The sequence below is a fragment of the Oryzias melastigma genome, linkage group LG2, assembly GCF_002922805.2.
Source record: "Oryzias melastigma strain HK-1 linkage group LG2, ASM292280v2, whole genome shotgun sequence".
NCBI lineage: Eukaryota > Metazoa > Chordata > Actinopteri > Beloniformes > Adrianichthyidae > Oryzias > Oryzias melastigma.
Window position 1 is genome coordinate 8,492,562 of NC_050513.1, and position 17,140 is coordinate 8,509,701.

Sequence of the window (17,140 nt, forward strand, 5' to 3'; positions counted from 1 at the left end):
GGAAACGACTTGTCAAAGTAAACTTCCCCCAGGCATAACAACCTAAATGTTGGAAATTTGTTTTAAAAGCAAATTTATATTAACTCATTTTAACTCATAGATCATTTTGTCTTTATAGTTAAAAGAAAATGTTTAGGCAAACATATTTAGTAAAATACATTATCAGTTTTGAAAAAGGTTTTATTTTAAAAGAATAGTTGTAATGTAACGTCATGCAATTTGTATACTGAAAATACACCGTTAATTTAGCTTTAAAGATAATTTTAAAAAATCTCTTAATTTTTGATCAGTTATTTTTCTCAATAATCTCTTAATCATGTTTTTGTGTGTGTGTGTGTTTTGTATTATATTTTCATATTTTGGGGGAATTTAATTTTAGAGTAAATTAACGATATATATTTTTTAATGTCAAATCTATTTTTAAAGTTAAAAAAGAAAGATTTTATTTTTGTTTTGCTTCAATTTTATTCAATATTTTTATTTTTGTGACATTTTTATTTCATTTTATTAGTTTTCTAAACTTCCCTAGTTAAATTAATAAAAAGCACCTCTATTAAAAAAATAGAAAATGAAACATTTATTATGATAAACCGGAAACAACGAAGTTCGTGCATTCTAGCCGAACATTTCTTATTCTTATTTCTTAACTTTTAGAATAAACGGCCTTGTGCAGATCGCTATTTATGTCTTAAACGTTCGGTTACGCGTGAAATGACACGTTTTTAATCGTGCCACCGCGCGTTTGATGTTTATCAAAATGCCCACGGTTTTTGCGACACTTTTGTAGGCTTTACGTTGTCGATGTGGAGCAGTGTGGTTGCTAGGGTGATTTTTCAGTGGCTGGATTTACAGCGCCTCCCTGCGATTAGAAACAAAACATACAAAAAAAAAACATCTCAGTTTATAAGAATCATTTGAAATATTTTCTACAAAAAAAACTATTATGTGCTTCTACTTTGATTTATTTGCAAAATTAAAAAAAAATAGATCTACTAATCCCTTAATTTGAGTTTTATTCAGTCTGTTATGGATTAAGGACTGCAACAGTGGCCCAATCATAAGTCTTTGCCATTCAACTCGTATTTTATTATATTTATTTAAATGTTAATCAACATATTGTACAAGAAAAAAAAGTTGTTTACCCTTTGAGTCGTTTAAATAAACACAGTTCATAAATAGTTTTCAAAAAAAGGTTTATTTCATGTTTTTTTTCTAATTGTGTAAAACATTGATGCTTACATATAGACTTTGTATATGAGAAGTAACTAAATATAGGCTATTTAACCTTTCACGTGTGTAATAATAAGGTGTTGGCTCATTGCAAGGCAGTTTTAGCTGCTGTTATTAAAACCAAAGTGTGTCACCAACAATATCTCAATAAAAAAAAACACTCAACATGATCTACCGAAACTCACATACGGGTGTGTTTATAGTATATGACTATATTTAAGGCTTATTACAGCTACAATAGTTGATATGTACTGCAAATCACAGCTGTCGTTTACCAAACACATAATCACAGTTACAGAGAGAATGCGCTAGTCTGCAGGTACAGCATAAAGGCATTGTTGGATAACAGAGGACAGCAGGGACACTTGTATATCACATTTTATCAGAGCAGGATGACAAATTATTTCTAACATTATTACAACAACATTACACTTAACGTTAAAATGTTCACAAGTTTTTCCCAGCGTGGATTTGGCTCATGTGCACAAACTACTATGAGTAGACTCGGTTTATTCATGTGCAGAACTCGTCAGATAGGTTTATCGCTTCGTTTTTCAATTTAAAAAACTACGCTTTCACTGAAACCATTTTTTTCCACTTGTAATTTAACAAAAAAGTCTTTAGGATACCTGGAAAGCTAATGTCTAAGGTCACTTTACAAATTAATGCAAAACATAAAGAAATGAGGAAAGGCTTGAGACTTTAGCACATTAAAAAAAACTTTTAAAAATAAAATATGTTCATATATGTGTATATATATATTTTTTTTCAGTTCATAGTTTGAAGACCTTCATTTAAAAAAAACTGAATAATAGGTACGTACGTTTTAAAATTCACAGTCTAAATACATAAGCTATTAACCGTGGTGTCATTTTACTTTAAGTTATTGCAAGTTTATAGATCTTTTTAGAACAATACAGAACTCTAGCTAGCTCGTCTACTTTGCACCACAATCCAACTCAAACCCTAAAAAACTCCTCCACTTCCTGTAAAATATTTGCCTCTACGTCAAAACTAACCCGTTTAGACAAGCTATGGCCAATGCTAACTGTTGTTAGCCGCACTCACAATGCTACATGAGCACTTATATCACTTTAGCTAATAAAGCTACTCATTACTTTCTTTTTTTCTGACAAAAAAAATATGACTGGATCCTTAAAAATAGCTAAATTTGCAGAATTTTTCCTTGCAAAAAACAACTATGTTGACAATTGAAGCTAAAGTTGTTGTTGTTGCTGCTACACTTTGCTAGCTAAAAACTCAGTTTTCAATTCAAATAGGGCTAAGACTTTTAAAAGGAACAGCATCAATGTCAGATACACATTTGAGTGCATCTTTCAACAGTTACACCCTAGGGCTTCACAAACAACAAACACCTTTGGTTACATACATTACATGAATGCTAGTGTTTACCGTAAGCGCTATAAAGTTTCAAACGTCACTAAAAATTCAAACTTTAGAATTCCACATCGAGGAGTCATTGAGGTAAATTGAAATGTTTCATGAGTGGAAACATATTGCAATAAGCTGCCAATGTTAGCATGCTACATCAGCAGGTATTTGTGTATTAGCTAAAAAAGTTTAATGCTACGTTCACACCGGGCTCAGAAATGCGTGTTTAAGCGACTGTTTCCAATGAGAATGTTGACAAACATATATATGTGTGTTTCGGGCTTCCACGTTCAAAATTCTCGTATTGCTACACACATTTTTAAGTTTGTTTTTAGCTCTACGAACAAAACACAAGTCAAAAGTTAAGCCAGTTGAACTGTGAGGCAATCATTTGAGAAGTGATCTTGAAAAAAAAAAAAAAAAATTCCAACTTGTGCCTGCCTAGAATTACAGTTAAAGTTCCATTAGTTGTCAAGCACATAGTTGCGTGAAATTTTTTCTCCAAATTTGACCCATCCACCGGGGGAGTGGTTAACTGCAGACACAGCTGCGCTTGGGAACCATGTGGTGGTTTAACCCCCCCAAACCAACCCTTTTGTGCTGAGTGTCAAGCAGGGAAGCATTAGGTCCCATTTCTTGAGTCTTTGTTATGACTTTGCCTGGATTTGAACTTACGACCTTAAAGTCTCAGGACAGACACTCCACCACAAGGTTCTATTCCCAAAATTCTTTCATGTATCGGAAGAAGCCTGGGGCAAAATTTGCAAGATTTGCATACATTTTTACTAAGCCTCTTCCAAATGCAAGTACAAGTACTAGTATCAGGTAGCGACAGTCCAGTGTGAACACCTCACGCTAAAAGCACGTTCAACATTGCCTACTTAGCGCCTTCTTGAACGTGCATCACATGCCCGGTGTGTACGTAGCATCACTCTGAACACAAACTCCAAACCTCGACTCCAACCGGCTGAATGCTAATTATTAAATAAAGTAGTGTAAGAACTCTTTTTTTTCAAAAGAACAACCATCAGTTAGCATCAGCATGCTAACTATCAGTAATGATAGTTAGCATTTAATGCTTAATAGACATACTGTCACCTCGAGTGAAATAAACAGCATAAATGTCCATGCTGAAAATGGTTGGAGTCTCTTACCCTGACTCAACACAGAATCATAAATCAAGCTTTTGAAATATTACTTTTTGTACAGATTCTGCAAGCAGAACATTATGCATTGACTCCTCCCCTAAAAAGTGTAGTCAAAAAGTGTTTAAAAGTTGACTTTTTCTTTGAGTTATTGATACCTTTCATGTGACAGGAAGAACATGATCGTTCGTCACTAATCCACCATTATTACTGACATCCTTGCTGTGTGACCAGAGCAGCTTCTGTGATCCAGCACTTTCACAGTGGCTTCCATCCCCCAATGTCTTCAAAGCATCAGGAAAACATATAAAAAATATATAAAACTGTTAATTTGCAAAAGGCTCAGTTTGTCAAGAACATATAACTAAAAAATAAAAGCACAGTAGAATTTGGCCTTGTTGCTTTTCTTTGATTGTCTTTAGTTTGGATTGCTAGTCAAGAGGACCATGGGGTGAGAAAGGCCTAGGAGAAGTCCCATACACCCTCTACTGTGTCGCCGGCAGCTGATGATGTGGGGTGACAGGACAGGCAGGGAGGACTGGACACTGGTGAGTCTTCGGGGCTTGTAAGGGGTACCGCTGGGTATATGAGACTGAGGAAGGAGTCTCTGGTGTGCTTCTTCACCTGTAAAAAAGCAAACACACCTGGTATATCTGCACAGTGTGTCAAATATATGGTAAATAGCATTTACAGTCACAGTCCTATTCACACACTGATGCCGGCTCCAATGGCTAACACTGGCGCAAACCTATAACCACCAGGAGCAATGTAGGGCGCTGTGTCTTGCCCAAGAACACTTTTGACAAACGGGCAGGCAAGGCGGAAACCAAACCTGCAATCTTCCAATCAAAGGTCAACCTGGTCCAACCCCTTTAGACCAGTGGCTGTCCAATATTCTTAAGATCTATCGGACAATATTTTTATAATTTGATATTTCTTTGATAAAGTCACATGTATTAGGTTTTTAGGCCCGTGGAGGGTCACTGAGAGTGCTAGTGTGTCTTGGCTTGCAGCTTGCGCCGCCACCCCCAGGGATGTCGATGACAATGGAATGTACAGTTGTTGTTAGGTGTGAACGATATATCGGTAACAGTATCGGTATTGGGCCAAAGCTAAAAAAAATTCCAACTATATTATTCTGATTGTTTTCAGACTTTATTTTTGATGGATACTCGTGGATACTTGTGCCTAATATGTCCTTAGCACTGGGAAGCTTGTGTTTACAGACATAGTAATTGTTCTGATTGTGTTCACATATATTCCATATTTGATAGGGATAAATGTTGTTACTAATAGATCCCTGGCAATGGAAAGTTTATGATTTACAGCAACGTGTAATAGTCAGGAAATGCTCTGAATGTTTTCAGATATATTTTCAATGTCTTAAAGTAAGATTCAAGATTCAAAGATTCAAAGGGTTTATTGTCATATGTACAGTAAAGAAACTGGTTTCCCTGTACAATGAAATTCTTACTTTGCAGCTCACTCTGAATGCCATAAAGATAAAAAAAATATAAAGTTTTTGGATATTTACAGGATGACTGAAAACAAGGTATATATACGAAATAAACAAACTATGCATATGTGCATATGTATACTTATTCCTATTAGATCCCTTGCTGTATGTGAAAAAGGTATAGTATAATGTGATTAATAGTAAAAGAAAGTTGTACATTTCTTATAAAGAAACAAAAAGCAAATCTAAATTTGGTTTTATGGTGGACATTTAAATATCGGTATCAGGAAATATCGGGGTTATCAGTCACAATTTCGCCGAATATAGCAGTTATCGGTATCAGCCATCCCTAGTTGTTGTGCGTGTGGTAAGTGTATTGTGAAGAATTCTTAAGGCCTGGTTTATACTCCAAAGTGATTTGTAGTCACTGAAGTTGCATTGGGAGAAAGACAATTGGAAAGGAATCGTTCAAATCACTGGGAAATATGACAAGTGCCGATGACATCATCTGAAACTGGAATTTTAGGCGCATATATAGAGCAACAGCATGGAAATCGTACTATTTAACCTGAATGTTATGTCAAGCGGTTATACAGTAGTATGCAATGACGGAGCCAACTGTCTCGAAAAATATCTTTTTGCACTGTAGACGACGAAAATTTAATTGGACAAATTAGGAAATACCTAACTTCAGACACAGAACAACAGAGTAAGTTACTGGAAAGATATACTGTATCTTATCTTGCACTAGACTAAAGAATGTAATTCTCCTCTTTTTTTGCCTATGTATGCAACTGTATGGGCAAGATGTCCTTCTTGTCTTCTAGAGACAAGTTTCAACGCCTCTCAGAAGTTCAGTGACAAGCAACCTGTAGTGTGAACTAGACCGCGGGATTGCAGATACGATTGATGCGATGTAAACCAGGATTAAAGTTATTGTAAACTACACACAGGTGATCCTGTACGTACCGACTTCAGGCAAATGTCACTCGCACGCGGTGTGTAGGTAATATGAAAGTGCCTGTAGAACGCCGTTGGACGGCCAGATAAACTACCCAAGGAGGTCGTAAGGAGCCCAGATATATATCTAGTCAACTTCACTCATGGCCCCTTGCGCAGTCCGAACGATTCTGGCCTGGTGTCACACACTTCCCCTTTGCTTACCCTTATGTGTTGCATGTTTGCTACCTGCTACCTGTTGCATACCTGTAGAAAAAATGTATAAGAACATATTTGAGCAATGGGCTCTCCGGGGATTCCAAGCGGTCTATGACCTTGCTTTTACCTGGGGGCCACTTGCGTACAAGTTTGACCATTTTTTGCCCATATCCACTCGGTATCCACTCCAAAGGGCTGGTGTTACTAAGGCTTTCCCAAGAAGTGACCCTAGATTTTTTGCTAACTTATTGACTAATACACAATTCCCTGGGTGAACCAGTCAAAGAAGGTGTCTGAAAATGCCTTTTTTTTTGCACATCTCAAGTAATATAATTAGGAAAGCAGACACTGCCAATGCTTTTGTCATGCATTACCTGTTTGAAGAAGGCGTGGCTCAACAGTTCAAATGCAGACGGTCTATCAAAGACAAGGACAGCAAAAACAGTTAAAGAGTGAAAAATGAGCGGATCGAGGGTCAAATACAACAGTAACGACCTGCGCTCAGGCTGCTGCTGGAGACACAGCTGGACCAGGTTGTGCAGGGTGGCCGAGTGGTTCTTGGGTCCCGGGCTTTGAGGTCTGTCTGCAGGAGGCGCAGTGGCACTGTGGGACAGACTCCCCGTGGCCACGCTCTCGCCGATGCCCGAGTCTACCCCAGATCGCGACACCTTTAGTCCCCCCAGCTCTCCCAGCGGGAAAGGAGCCACATCCAGGAGGCAACAGTGGGAGCCGCGGAGCTTCTGAAGCAGCATCTATATAGAAAACGTTCACAATGTCAGGAGTCAGTGCCTGTCTCCCCCTCTGGTCTAGTGAATTATAAACACACTACATCTCCCAGTAACCCTAGCGCACACTCCCCAAATGCCACTTAGCTGACACTCAATGACAATCCCACACATGACACCACTGCACTGAGCCTCACTTAGTGCGAAGTATTGTTTGTGCCACCTTGCCTTCATTACCGAGCGTTTGAATCCAGGTCTGATCTTCTGTTTCAGACCATGCTTCATCTCTGATTGCCTGCTACCTGCCCTGACCCTTGCCTGGACCCTGACTACTCTAGTCTCTCCTTTGATGCTCTCATGCTTGTTATTGACTTCTGCTAGTCTGATCCCAATTTAGCTCTGTGGACTTTTAGCTGTGCTTAGTTCTTCTTGCTGGAACTAATAAACCTGCTGCAAGTGGAACCAGATTGTTTTTGTCTGTTCAGCCATTTTCCTTTAAGTTTTCTAGTTTTATTCAAAGAAATATGCCTTTGTACATCTACAATAACCTGTTGAACAGACAGCTTCACATCTCACTGTTGCACAAAGTGCCCAACTTCCTGCCCTGCCTACTAATTATCAACTGAATCGGGTATCTTCCAACACCAACATCACATAACAATGGGGGCGTTTAGAAAAAAAAGCAGAAGAGTGGTGCTTCAGGTTTGAATTATTAACGCCTGAGCAACAGAATACTTCTGGTTTACTTCTGCTAAATCAAGCCCAAGTGATTAACCTTCCACCGCTGTGCTTTACAATTGCTATTAGTCTAGTGAGCTCTTTATGGCAGGGAAGCAATCCCAAAATACTTAATTAATTTGATGTTGTTTACAAATTAATTTATTTTAATAGTGATTTTAACATTTACTTTATTCGTTTTTCTTTCCTTTGATTATAAAAACATATTTTTAACAATTTGATATATAAGTGGACCAAAATTATGAACTCTTACATTAAAGACTAACAGAAAACTTTTTTTTGGCTGGAAAAAAACTAGAATCGCTTAAAAAAAGGGAAAATTGATTGTGGATTAGACAAATCAATATTGATTTCTAAACAAAACAATCCTAATTGATTCTTTCTTTAAATCCAGTCCTTGCTAATGTAGATCATTTTACTCAGGTTTCCCCCCTGAAAAATGGGCAAAAGTCAATTTAATGTGTAACACTAAAGTCAAAATGTCTTTAGCATTCCATCAAACTTCTCAATTTGGAAACTATTGAAGATCCACTCAGTAAAAATTGTGTTTTTGGTGTTTTTAACATGTTTTTGTGGTATTTTTATGACAATAGAGGACATATAGTTACAAAATTAAGCTTAAAACTGTTTATCTGAGTATATCTTTATTTGAATGATCGTGAATAGGGAGCAGACCAAAAAAAAAAAAAGCCATCTGAAAAAGATTGTAGTTGTTACTAGAGGTGTGTATTGGGACATATCGCGATACGTATTGTATCGTGATATGTCCAAATACTGTACCAGAATCACATTTTTCTTTCAAAATATATTTACTTTTTAGATGGTCTTAACGAAATTACCAGAGTGGGCGGCATGTCCTGGAAAGGCACTCGCCCGCTGACCAGCTCACAGGCTACAATTCCCAGACTGTAGATGTCTGACTTCACTCCATAGCCGTGCAGGTCCTACAGAGCCAACACCAACAAACACAACCAGGGGAACAGAATCAGGTTCGATGCTGAAGTAAACTGGAAAGATTTTTAAAAAATAATTTGTGGTTTTAGACATTTGTGGACATTTTTCTCCTCCTGACCTGCCGCAGCAGTTCAGGGCTGAGCCACGGCAGCAGCGCCGGGCTGTGGTGCGGCATGTCGAACACGGCCTTCATCCTCTTCCCGTCCCGCATCATGCTGTAAACGCTGTAGAGTCCAGAGAGGTAGACGCGCCCCGCCCCTGACAGCAGGATATGACTGGCCTTCACTCCCCTGACAGTAAACGGGAAAAGACGGTCAAACATCTCGAAGCTTCGTTTTTGAAACCACGTGTCCTGACTTCCAGCCACCGGTGAACGTAGCCTCTCCGATGTAGGTACTCCAAGCCTTTCAGCACACCGTGCAGCAGGTAAGCTATCAGGGATTCACTCATTCCATCTGGAAAATGAGTCCGCAGTAAAGTGTCTGCCGATCCTACAATCAAAAAGATGGTTTTGAAATGGAAAAAAGTAACAGGAAGGACTTGAAATATGTCTATAGTTTTTATTTGGCTAACCATAGTCCATGAGGGGTGTCAAGACCCACAGCTGGCAGCAGGAGCTAAAGACCAGGCGAGAGGTCAGCAGGTTCGGGTGGCGGAGGAGACGGGAAAGCAGAACCTCGTTCTAAAGTTTTACACACAAACACATTGAAGAAAAACTCTGGACAATGGGAAAAAAAAAATAAAAAAAAGGTTGAAGCAACGGATCTCACCATGAGCTGCAGCAGCTCCTCCTCCGTGCACTCATCCAAGTTGGTCTGCTTGAGCGCCACAAGCTGCCCTGTCGGAATGTGACGCGCCATTTTCACCTGGCTCAGATTATTGAAGCCCCTTCCTGTTGGAATAAAAAAAGGAAAGTCAGTTAAAGAAGAGTCCTAACTATAAGATATAGACACCACAAAAGAAATATTGAATCGACTCCATCCAGCCATAAAATTTTAAATAAATGGAGACAATAAAATAAATTAAATAAGTAACAAAAAATGTTCTATGCCATAAACTATTCAATTTATGTGTGAAAAAGCCCAAACGTAATTAAAAAATAAGATAAAATAAATAATTAACAAAAATGCTGTATGGTAAGCCAATTTGCCTATAAACAATCTGCAATTTTATGCATGAAAAATCACAAAAGTAATTAATAAAATAAAGTAAATAATTGACAAATATGCGGTATGGCAAGCCAATTTGTCTATAAGAAAATCTTCAATGTACGTGTGAAAAATCCCAAATGTCATAAATGAAATAAACCAAATTAAATAAGTAGCAAATATGCTGTATGGCATGCCAATTTACCTATAAAAAATCTTCAATTTAAACGTGAAAAATCCCAACTATCATAAAAAATATAAAATAAAAACACAAATATGCTGTATGGCAAGTCAATTTGCCTTTAAAAAATATGCAATTTACATAAGAAAAATCCCAAATGTCATAAATACGATAAAATAACTTTGATAAAATAAGCAACAATTATGCTTTATGGCAAGCCAATTTGCCTATAAAAAATCTGAAATTTACAAATGAAAAATCCCAAATGTCTTAAATAAAATAAAATAAATACTTAACAAATGTGCTGTATGGCAAGCCAATTTGCCTATAAAAATCTAAAAATGTACACATAAAAATCCCATATATCATATATAAAACAAGGTTAATTTAATACGCGACAAAAACGCTGTACGGCAAGCCAATTTGCCTATAAAAATCTTCAATTTAAACATGAAATATCTCTAATGTTTTATATAAAATATTTAATATATATGCTGTAAGGCAAGCAAATTCACCTATAAAAAATCTGCAATCTACAATTGAGAAATTTAAACATAGTAGGGTGAAACTTACCTTTTAAAAGCAGGATTTTGTTACATTTCTTATGTAAAATAAACTGCAGTGTTGTGTTCTTACCCAGCTCAGACAACAGCTGGTAGTGGGCGGGCTCTGCAGACAGCCCTGTGATGTCATCGCCCCCCGCAGGTCCTTGCAGAGTGAATTTGGAACCGTCACAGCTCTGCAGTAACACGCGCACATAATATCACAGGGAAAAAAAGGTATTCTGGTAACACGAGAGGGATATCTTGACATTTCATCCCATTTAGCAAACCCTCCTTCCGAAAATGCAGCAAAAATAGTCAAAATAAACATTTATCCACATATGAGCGTGTTCATATTTTCAAAATTTTAATTATAGAAGTAAAAGTTTTATAAAAATTGTTAATTTCACATTTTTGGTCCATTTTTAAATGCTAAAATTTAAATCTATTGTTAATATTCAAAGGGAATACTTAAAGAAATAATAAAAGGCTTTAAAAAAGTATTAATTTGCTTTCCTAAAATATGTCAAGAACAATATAACAGTTAAAGTTTAGCTTTAAAAACTCTAAATTAGCTGTAAATGAAACACAAGAAAAAAATTTAATCTCCAAAAAGTGTTAATCCTGAATGCTACATTTGCTATACAGTGAACATTCATTTTTTATCAAATTGGAGATTCTTATATTGCTTCTTTAAAATCCATGAAGACATTTCAAAAGAAAACCACTATATATGAGTATTTGAAGGCGAATACGTTTTTAAACTTCATTGCATGCTTTCTAGAAGCTAATTAGCTGTGGATTTGTTGTTCAGCTCCTTCATCTCCCAACAAAGCAGCTTTAAGGGTGGCTTAGAAATTAGCAGAGCTGCCTTAATACCAAAAGGTGTTGAGTTTAAAACTCTTCTGGCAAGCAGTCAAACTGAGAAGCTAGAAGTTAAATACATAAGTGGGTAAAAGCTAGAATTTGCCAAGTTTTGAGATATCCAGTTTTTGTTTGTTACAAACTGTGGATGGACTGAAGTAGAAAACTTGACAAATTTTCCTTCGATTTTCTTGAAGAAAAAGCAAAATTCAGGCAGGGAAAAATCTGATAACTGCTGTTTTAGACATATGGCTGCACTTCCTTTGTGTTGCTGGGATTAAGGAAGAAAACAGGGGGAGAGGAAGAGGCTTGCAGTGTTTTGGCACTCATTTTGGCACATATGGAAAAATAGTGCAACAATCATAATCATTATTAGGTCACCAAACATCAAAGTTGTTTGATGAAACACTTTTGAAGTTTGAATTTCCCATCTTGACACTCTTCTAGTGTCACAGATTCTCAACAGTGATGGTAGGATTGGGGGAGTGTCAGCAGAAACGCATTGACAACATCTACTGACCAGGAACTGGAGGCTGGTGTCCTCATAGCGCTCCTCTATGTCCATGGGCTGGACCTGAGCGTGGGAGACGCAGGAGCAGTCCTGGTGAGGGAGGAAGGGGGAGGGCACATGTGAGTCATGCTCGGAAGCGAGGAGGAATTGGAAGAGGAGCATGCTGGGAAGGTAGAGGAGGGCAAGCAGCTGCGTGTCCAGAGGGGAGGCTTGTGGGGCCCACAGCCACCTCTTGGCATTTTTTTTACGTGGCTTGGTGGACAGTGCGACTTAACATTTGACTTTTTTTTTTTTTTTGCTTTTTAAATAAATAGGCTCATGTGGGTGGGACTCTTGGCCTTGCTGAGAGCTCTCTGTTTACATGCTCTCCTGCTAGCTTACATACCCTCACACCACCAACTAAAATGGTGAACAATACTGAAGTTATCCAGGTATAAAGCTTTAAGGAAGATGCCAACTTGGACAAGAAAAACAAATTAAAAAAAAACATGGGTCTAGTCATCTACAAGTAGAAGCATCTGAATGGGGCGGAGCATGGAGCTTGTGGCCCACCCACGATATTTTCTAATCACAAATACAATTGTTTTTCAATAGCATTTTTTTCATCTGCTGCTGATTCACAAACAGCCACAAGAATAGGGTACTTGTTGAGGCTGAACGGTACTGACATTCCAGTGCTGTGACAGCACGGTACTGACAGCGGGCGCTGTCCGTAGATGTAGGTGTAAGGGCGGTAAACACTAGTAACAAACCCCATACAAAAATACACCAGATTCTCGCTGAGAGGTCCACAGCGTTTGACCATTCAAGTTAGATATCTTGCGTCTTGTTTCAACAGCTGTGTATGCTAGACGACACACATGGAGCACGTGACTAAAGTGTTGCTAATCAAGGATAAGTGCATAAAAATGGAATATAAAGGATGGGGAAAATATATACGGCTGCCAGTGCAACACATTCTCATTCCCAAGTCGTCAAATATGGACGTTTGGTTTAGAACCTCTTCGAGTCACTATTTGACGTTTTGAGTGTCCCCAACTAGTTGTTGTTTTTGATACGCTGGCTGTGTGTAAAATCAAGGGTCTGCAACCCTCGGGACGCAATACCAGAGGTGGTACCAGATGCAGTGCTGGACCCAATCCGGTACCAGACACGGAACCCGAACCAGACATGGTACCGGACGCAGTTTCCCATGACTGCAACCCAGTTAGGGTTTTAGGGTACCAGGTTTGGTTACCAATGCGCTCCGTGTCCTGAAACTGGACCAGTTCTGGTTTGCGGCCCGGAGGTTGGGACTTCTGATTTAATGGGAATAGCCAGTGTTACGGCCCTGAGCCGTATTTCTGTTTGTCTGCCCTGTGTCTGCTCCTCTCACTTAGGTGCAGCAGTTTTGGGATTTGGAAGCTTCGGATAAAAAGGACCTCAGGGAAGAAGGGCATCTGCTGGGACTTCCTGTCAGGTTCAACGCCACTGCTGCACCGCGGAACTCGCTACGTGCTCTGCTCTACACTTTTGATTCGTTAAACACATTAACGGGACATTAAAGTGTCGTTTAGTGTAAAACCCGGTTTCATCTCCCGGCTTCTTTGTTACGGTATAGAGCCAGTCGTAACACCAGTGCATCAAAAAATAGTTAGGGACACAAAAAATGCTAACTTTTGACGCAAAGAGGTACTTAATCAAATGTCAATATGTGACGAGTTGGGAATGAGAATGTAATGGCCAGTACTGTAAAAAACAGTGATCATAAAATATTAACAGTCTGAACGTTCATATTGTGCCTTAATATATTAAGCACAATATGAACGTTAATTTATTATTATTATAATAAATTAACTAACATATAATGTAAAATTAATTAAAACTCAACATTGTGCATTTTTAATTCCACTGTTAACAGTTCTTGAAGTAAGGAGGCTATTTGATATTCTCTGCATTTTGTTTCTCAATAATATTTAGGTTTTTACTTTAAAAGGTGTGTTATTATTACAAAAATGTGTTATGATAATTTTATTTTACTGTTGCAAAGGTTGTTAAATTAACAAATTGCGTTTTCATTTGCTCTAAAATATAAAGGTTTTCATGAACAGGTTTTTACACAGAAAAGTATCGATAAGAATACCGGATTGATAAGCACAATAAAATCTTAATGATAACCGTCCATCTTAACACTGTTCCAAACACCAAAAACACATTTTTCATCGAAATTAAATGCTCTTTGGAGGATTTTTAAATGTTATTGGTGGTTTATCAATAAGTTGTTTAACAAAACGAAGAACCTTAGTGTATCCCATTTTGAGGAAATGGCTGTCCGATAAAAATTATCGTCTACTTTGGCCAACGCTACTGTCCCGTTCTTACCAAGAAAGACATGGAGTCCCTTTGGCGGTTTCAATAGCAGGCGTTCGTCCGCTCAGAAGCTGCGGGAGAGCGGGTTGGGTCGAGGCGGACAGCGTCCATCGAGACCCCCGGCCTCGACCACACACACGCCCGGAGCTGCATCGGCCGATCCCCGCCACTCAGTCGAGATGGTGACGGGGAGACTAGAGAGGGGGAAACAGGCGATCACTGCGAAACAAATCTTACAACAATGTAAAAACAGCACATTTATCTTCAAGGTTAACCTCTTTTGTGAAGTCTGACTATAGGCGAGTCTGTCACGTACCACATTTAGAAAAAAATGAACTGTCTTTTGTGGAAATTTTACATATCGGAAGTTGAATGTTAACTCGTGTAAAAACAAACAAACAAACAAACAAACAAACAAACGACGCTTTGTCTTCACATTATTCATAAGTGCAAAACAACATCGCTACTTACCTTTCCTACTCAGCTCTTCGGTGCAAATAACTTGCATATAACACCGTTCTTTCAGATCATATTTGTTATGTTCCGTTTTAAAAATAATAACGATGCACAGAGGTGATATAAAAAGACCTAATTTAGGATGGCTTTAATAAAAAATGTTCTCCCAGGATAAAGGACTTTTAATTTGACATAAATAACTGTCGCCTGACAAAGAAGTCATATATGGCAAGCCGTTGAGACAATAAATACATCAGCAATGATGGCTTTAACCATTTAAAGGGCCAATACCATGAGTTTCTTAAACCTTTCAGAGTAAACTATATCCATATATATGATCATATTTTACCTTTGGAACATTAAAATACAAATTATTTATGACATATTTGTTATTTTCTACTACCAAGAAGTAAAATGGATCGATTCCCGAGGCTCCGCCTCCTGCTACATGTGGGTGCCGCTCATTTCATGATGTCATCCTAGAGACGACTGTCTTAGTTTTTTCCATGAAAATAAACAACATGCAAACTTCTTTAAAGATGGATGCACCCTAAATCTGCCTTTACTAGTCCTGTCCATCGCTACACTGGTTCACAACACAAATACATTTGATGTCTGCACCACTGTGCCCAATCGGGAAGTGGGGGGTGTATTACAGGAGCTCCGCGTCTAAAGTAATGAACACCTATTTGAGCTGGGATTTACTGAAGCCAAGACACAATTGGAAGATATATGGTATTGTGCATCTAAAATGAAAGTTATTTGCTGATCACCACTAGCTCCATGGAGAAATTGAGTGTTGGGTATGGAAGGGGCTGGTACTGAGAGCACAGGTTTTTAGAGGATTACTCAGACATGCCTGAATGGATCAAATATCACTTTGGGGTTCTTTATAGTGAGGAATGAAAAGTATAATACACTTGAAAGCTCAAAAAGTTTTTTTTTTTTTTTTCATGGTATGGCCTATTTAACACCAGAGAGGTATGGCAAGCTGTCGAGACAATGCATACACCGACAATGATTTATGCTGGCTTTAACCATTGACTGTATAATCACTGGACATATCAACCCCTCCACTCTTATGATCCAAACAAGTACCTGATGGTTCAAAAAAGATCAAAATCCTATAGACTTCTATTGAGAAATAAAAAGTATTTCTCAGACGTTAGAATAATTGTTCTTTGTCTAATACTTTCTTCTTAATATATTCTTACTGATCGTATTTTTTAAAGATAGTTTTTCTTCATCACAAATTATTCAAGTTATAAACTGACCAATCAGATGACTCAGTAAAAGTTTGTGCCCGCTGGCTTCACCTCGAACGTTTGATTGGCAGCTTCTCCCGAGCTCGCTTTTAGTGGATTGGCTGTGGACTTCGAACAAGCTCACTCATGATTGGCGAAAGTAGTTCCTCTAAAAATGTGACTCAGACTTACTCGGACCAATCACTGTTGATGGACGTTTCAAAATGGCGGCAGCAGTATCGGGAACCCACGGTGACAGCTTTAGCCTGATTTTTACGAGGGCTGGAGGTAAGGAATTTTCTATGGATGACGTCAACACTTCGTTTTGTCCAGTGTATTAATATGTCTATGGCTTTAACCCTTTAACACCGGTGATGTTTCCCCATTTACACCTAAATAACACACACTTTGACAGACAGAAAATCTGTTATCATTAATACGATCACCATCAATCTAATAAATATGAAAATTTTTTAAAGACGATTTATGAATCACTATGTTCTGATAATGAAAACATTGATGAAATGTGAAAAAATTAACGTCCACATTTTTTAAATTAAAAGTGGTTAAAACCCAATGCATTGTGGTCTATATTTCTCAATCCAGTGAGCATCAACACACACTAGTTTTTCACTGAGACTTTTGAGAAATTTCCGTGGGCACTAGATTTTGGAATTGTGGATACTCTTGCAAAATGGTGAATGCATTATGTAGTGCACTGAGTTGTCAGTAGAAGAAATTTTAGAAATTTGCTCACAACCACACAGTCTCTTTGGTAGCTCTATCACTTATATTTGTCTATCCACAGACCTGATTATTATATCCACTAAGATCAACATTGATAACATAACTAGCATTACCATAAAATGTAAGATTTTTAATTTAGAAAAATCTGTAGGTTGAATTTTAACTATTACAAATGACAAATTTTGTATTAGGATTCAATGTAGTCAGAATAAAATCTCGCAAAACATAAAAACAAGAACGTGAACATATGCCATTTTTTTTGTATAAATGTTCATGAGGCTTGCCATACTCTTGGTAATC

General features: G+C 37.8%; 1 protein-coding gene across 2 annotated transcripts; it reads right to left on the bottom strand.

Moving 5' to 3' along the window:
* Window positions 1–1,176: 1,176 nt before the first annotated feature.
* stradb (STE20 related adaptor beta) lies at window positions 1,177–15,059 on the bottom strand. Of its 2 annotated transcripts, XM_024294492.2 has the most exons (12): window positions 14,865–15,059; window positions 14,406–14,587; window positions 12,054–12,134; window positions 10,764–10,866; window positions 9,569–9,690; window positions 9,372–9,480; window positions 9,166–9,289; window positions 8,917–9,088; window positions 8,684–8,788; window positions 6,877–7,133; window positions 6,756–6,798; window positions 1,177–4,391 (listed from the first exon to the last, which is right to left on the bottom strand). In XM_024294492.2, the coding sequence occupies exons 2-12, from the start codon at window positions 14,415–14,417 to the stop codon at window positions 4,230–4,232; spliced, it is 1,290 nt and encodes a 429-aa protein (XP_024150260.1). In that variant the 5' UTR covers window positions 14,418–14,587; window positions 14,865–15,059; the 3' UTR covers window positions 1,177–4,229. The 2 variants fall into 2 exon arrangements, with proteins under 2 accessions (XP_024150260.1, XP_036071499.1); XM_036215606.1 differs by lacking the exons at window positions 14,406–14,587; window positions 14,865–15,059 and having other exon boundaries at window positions 12,054–13,142.
* Between the last annotated feature and the right edge of the window lie 2,081 nt (window positions 15,060–17,140).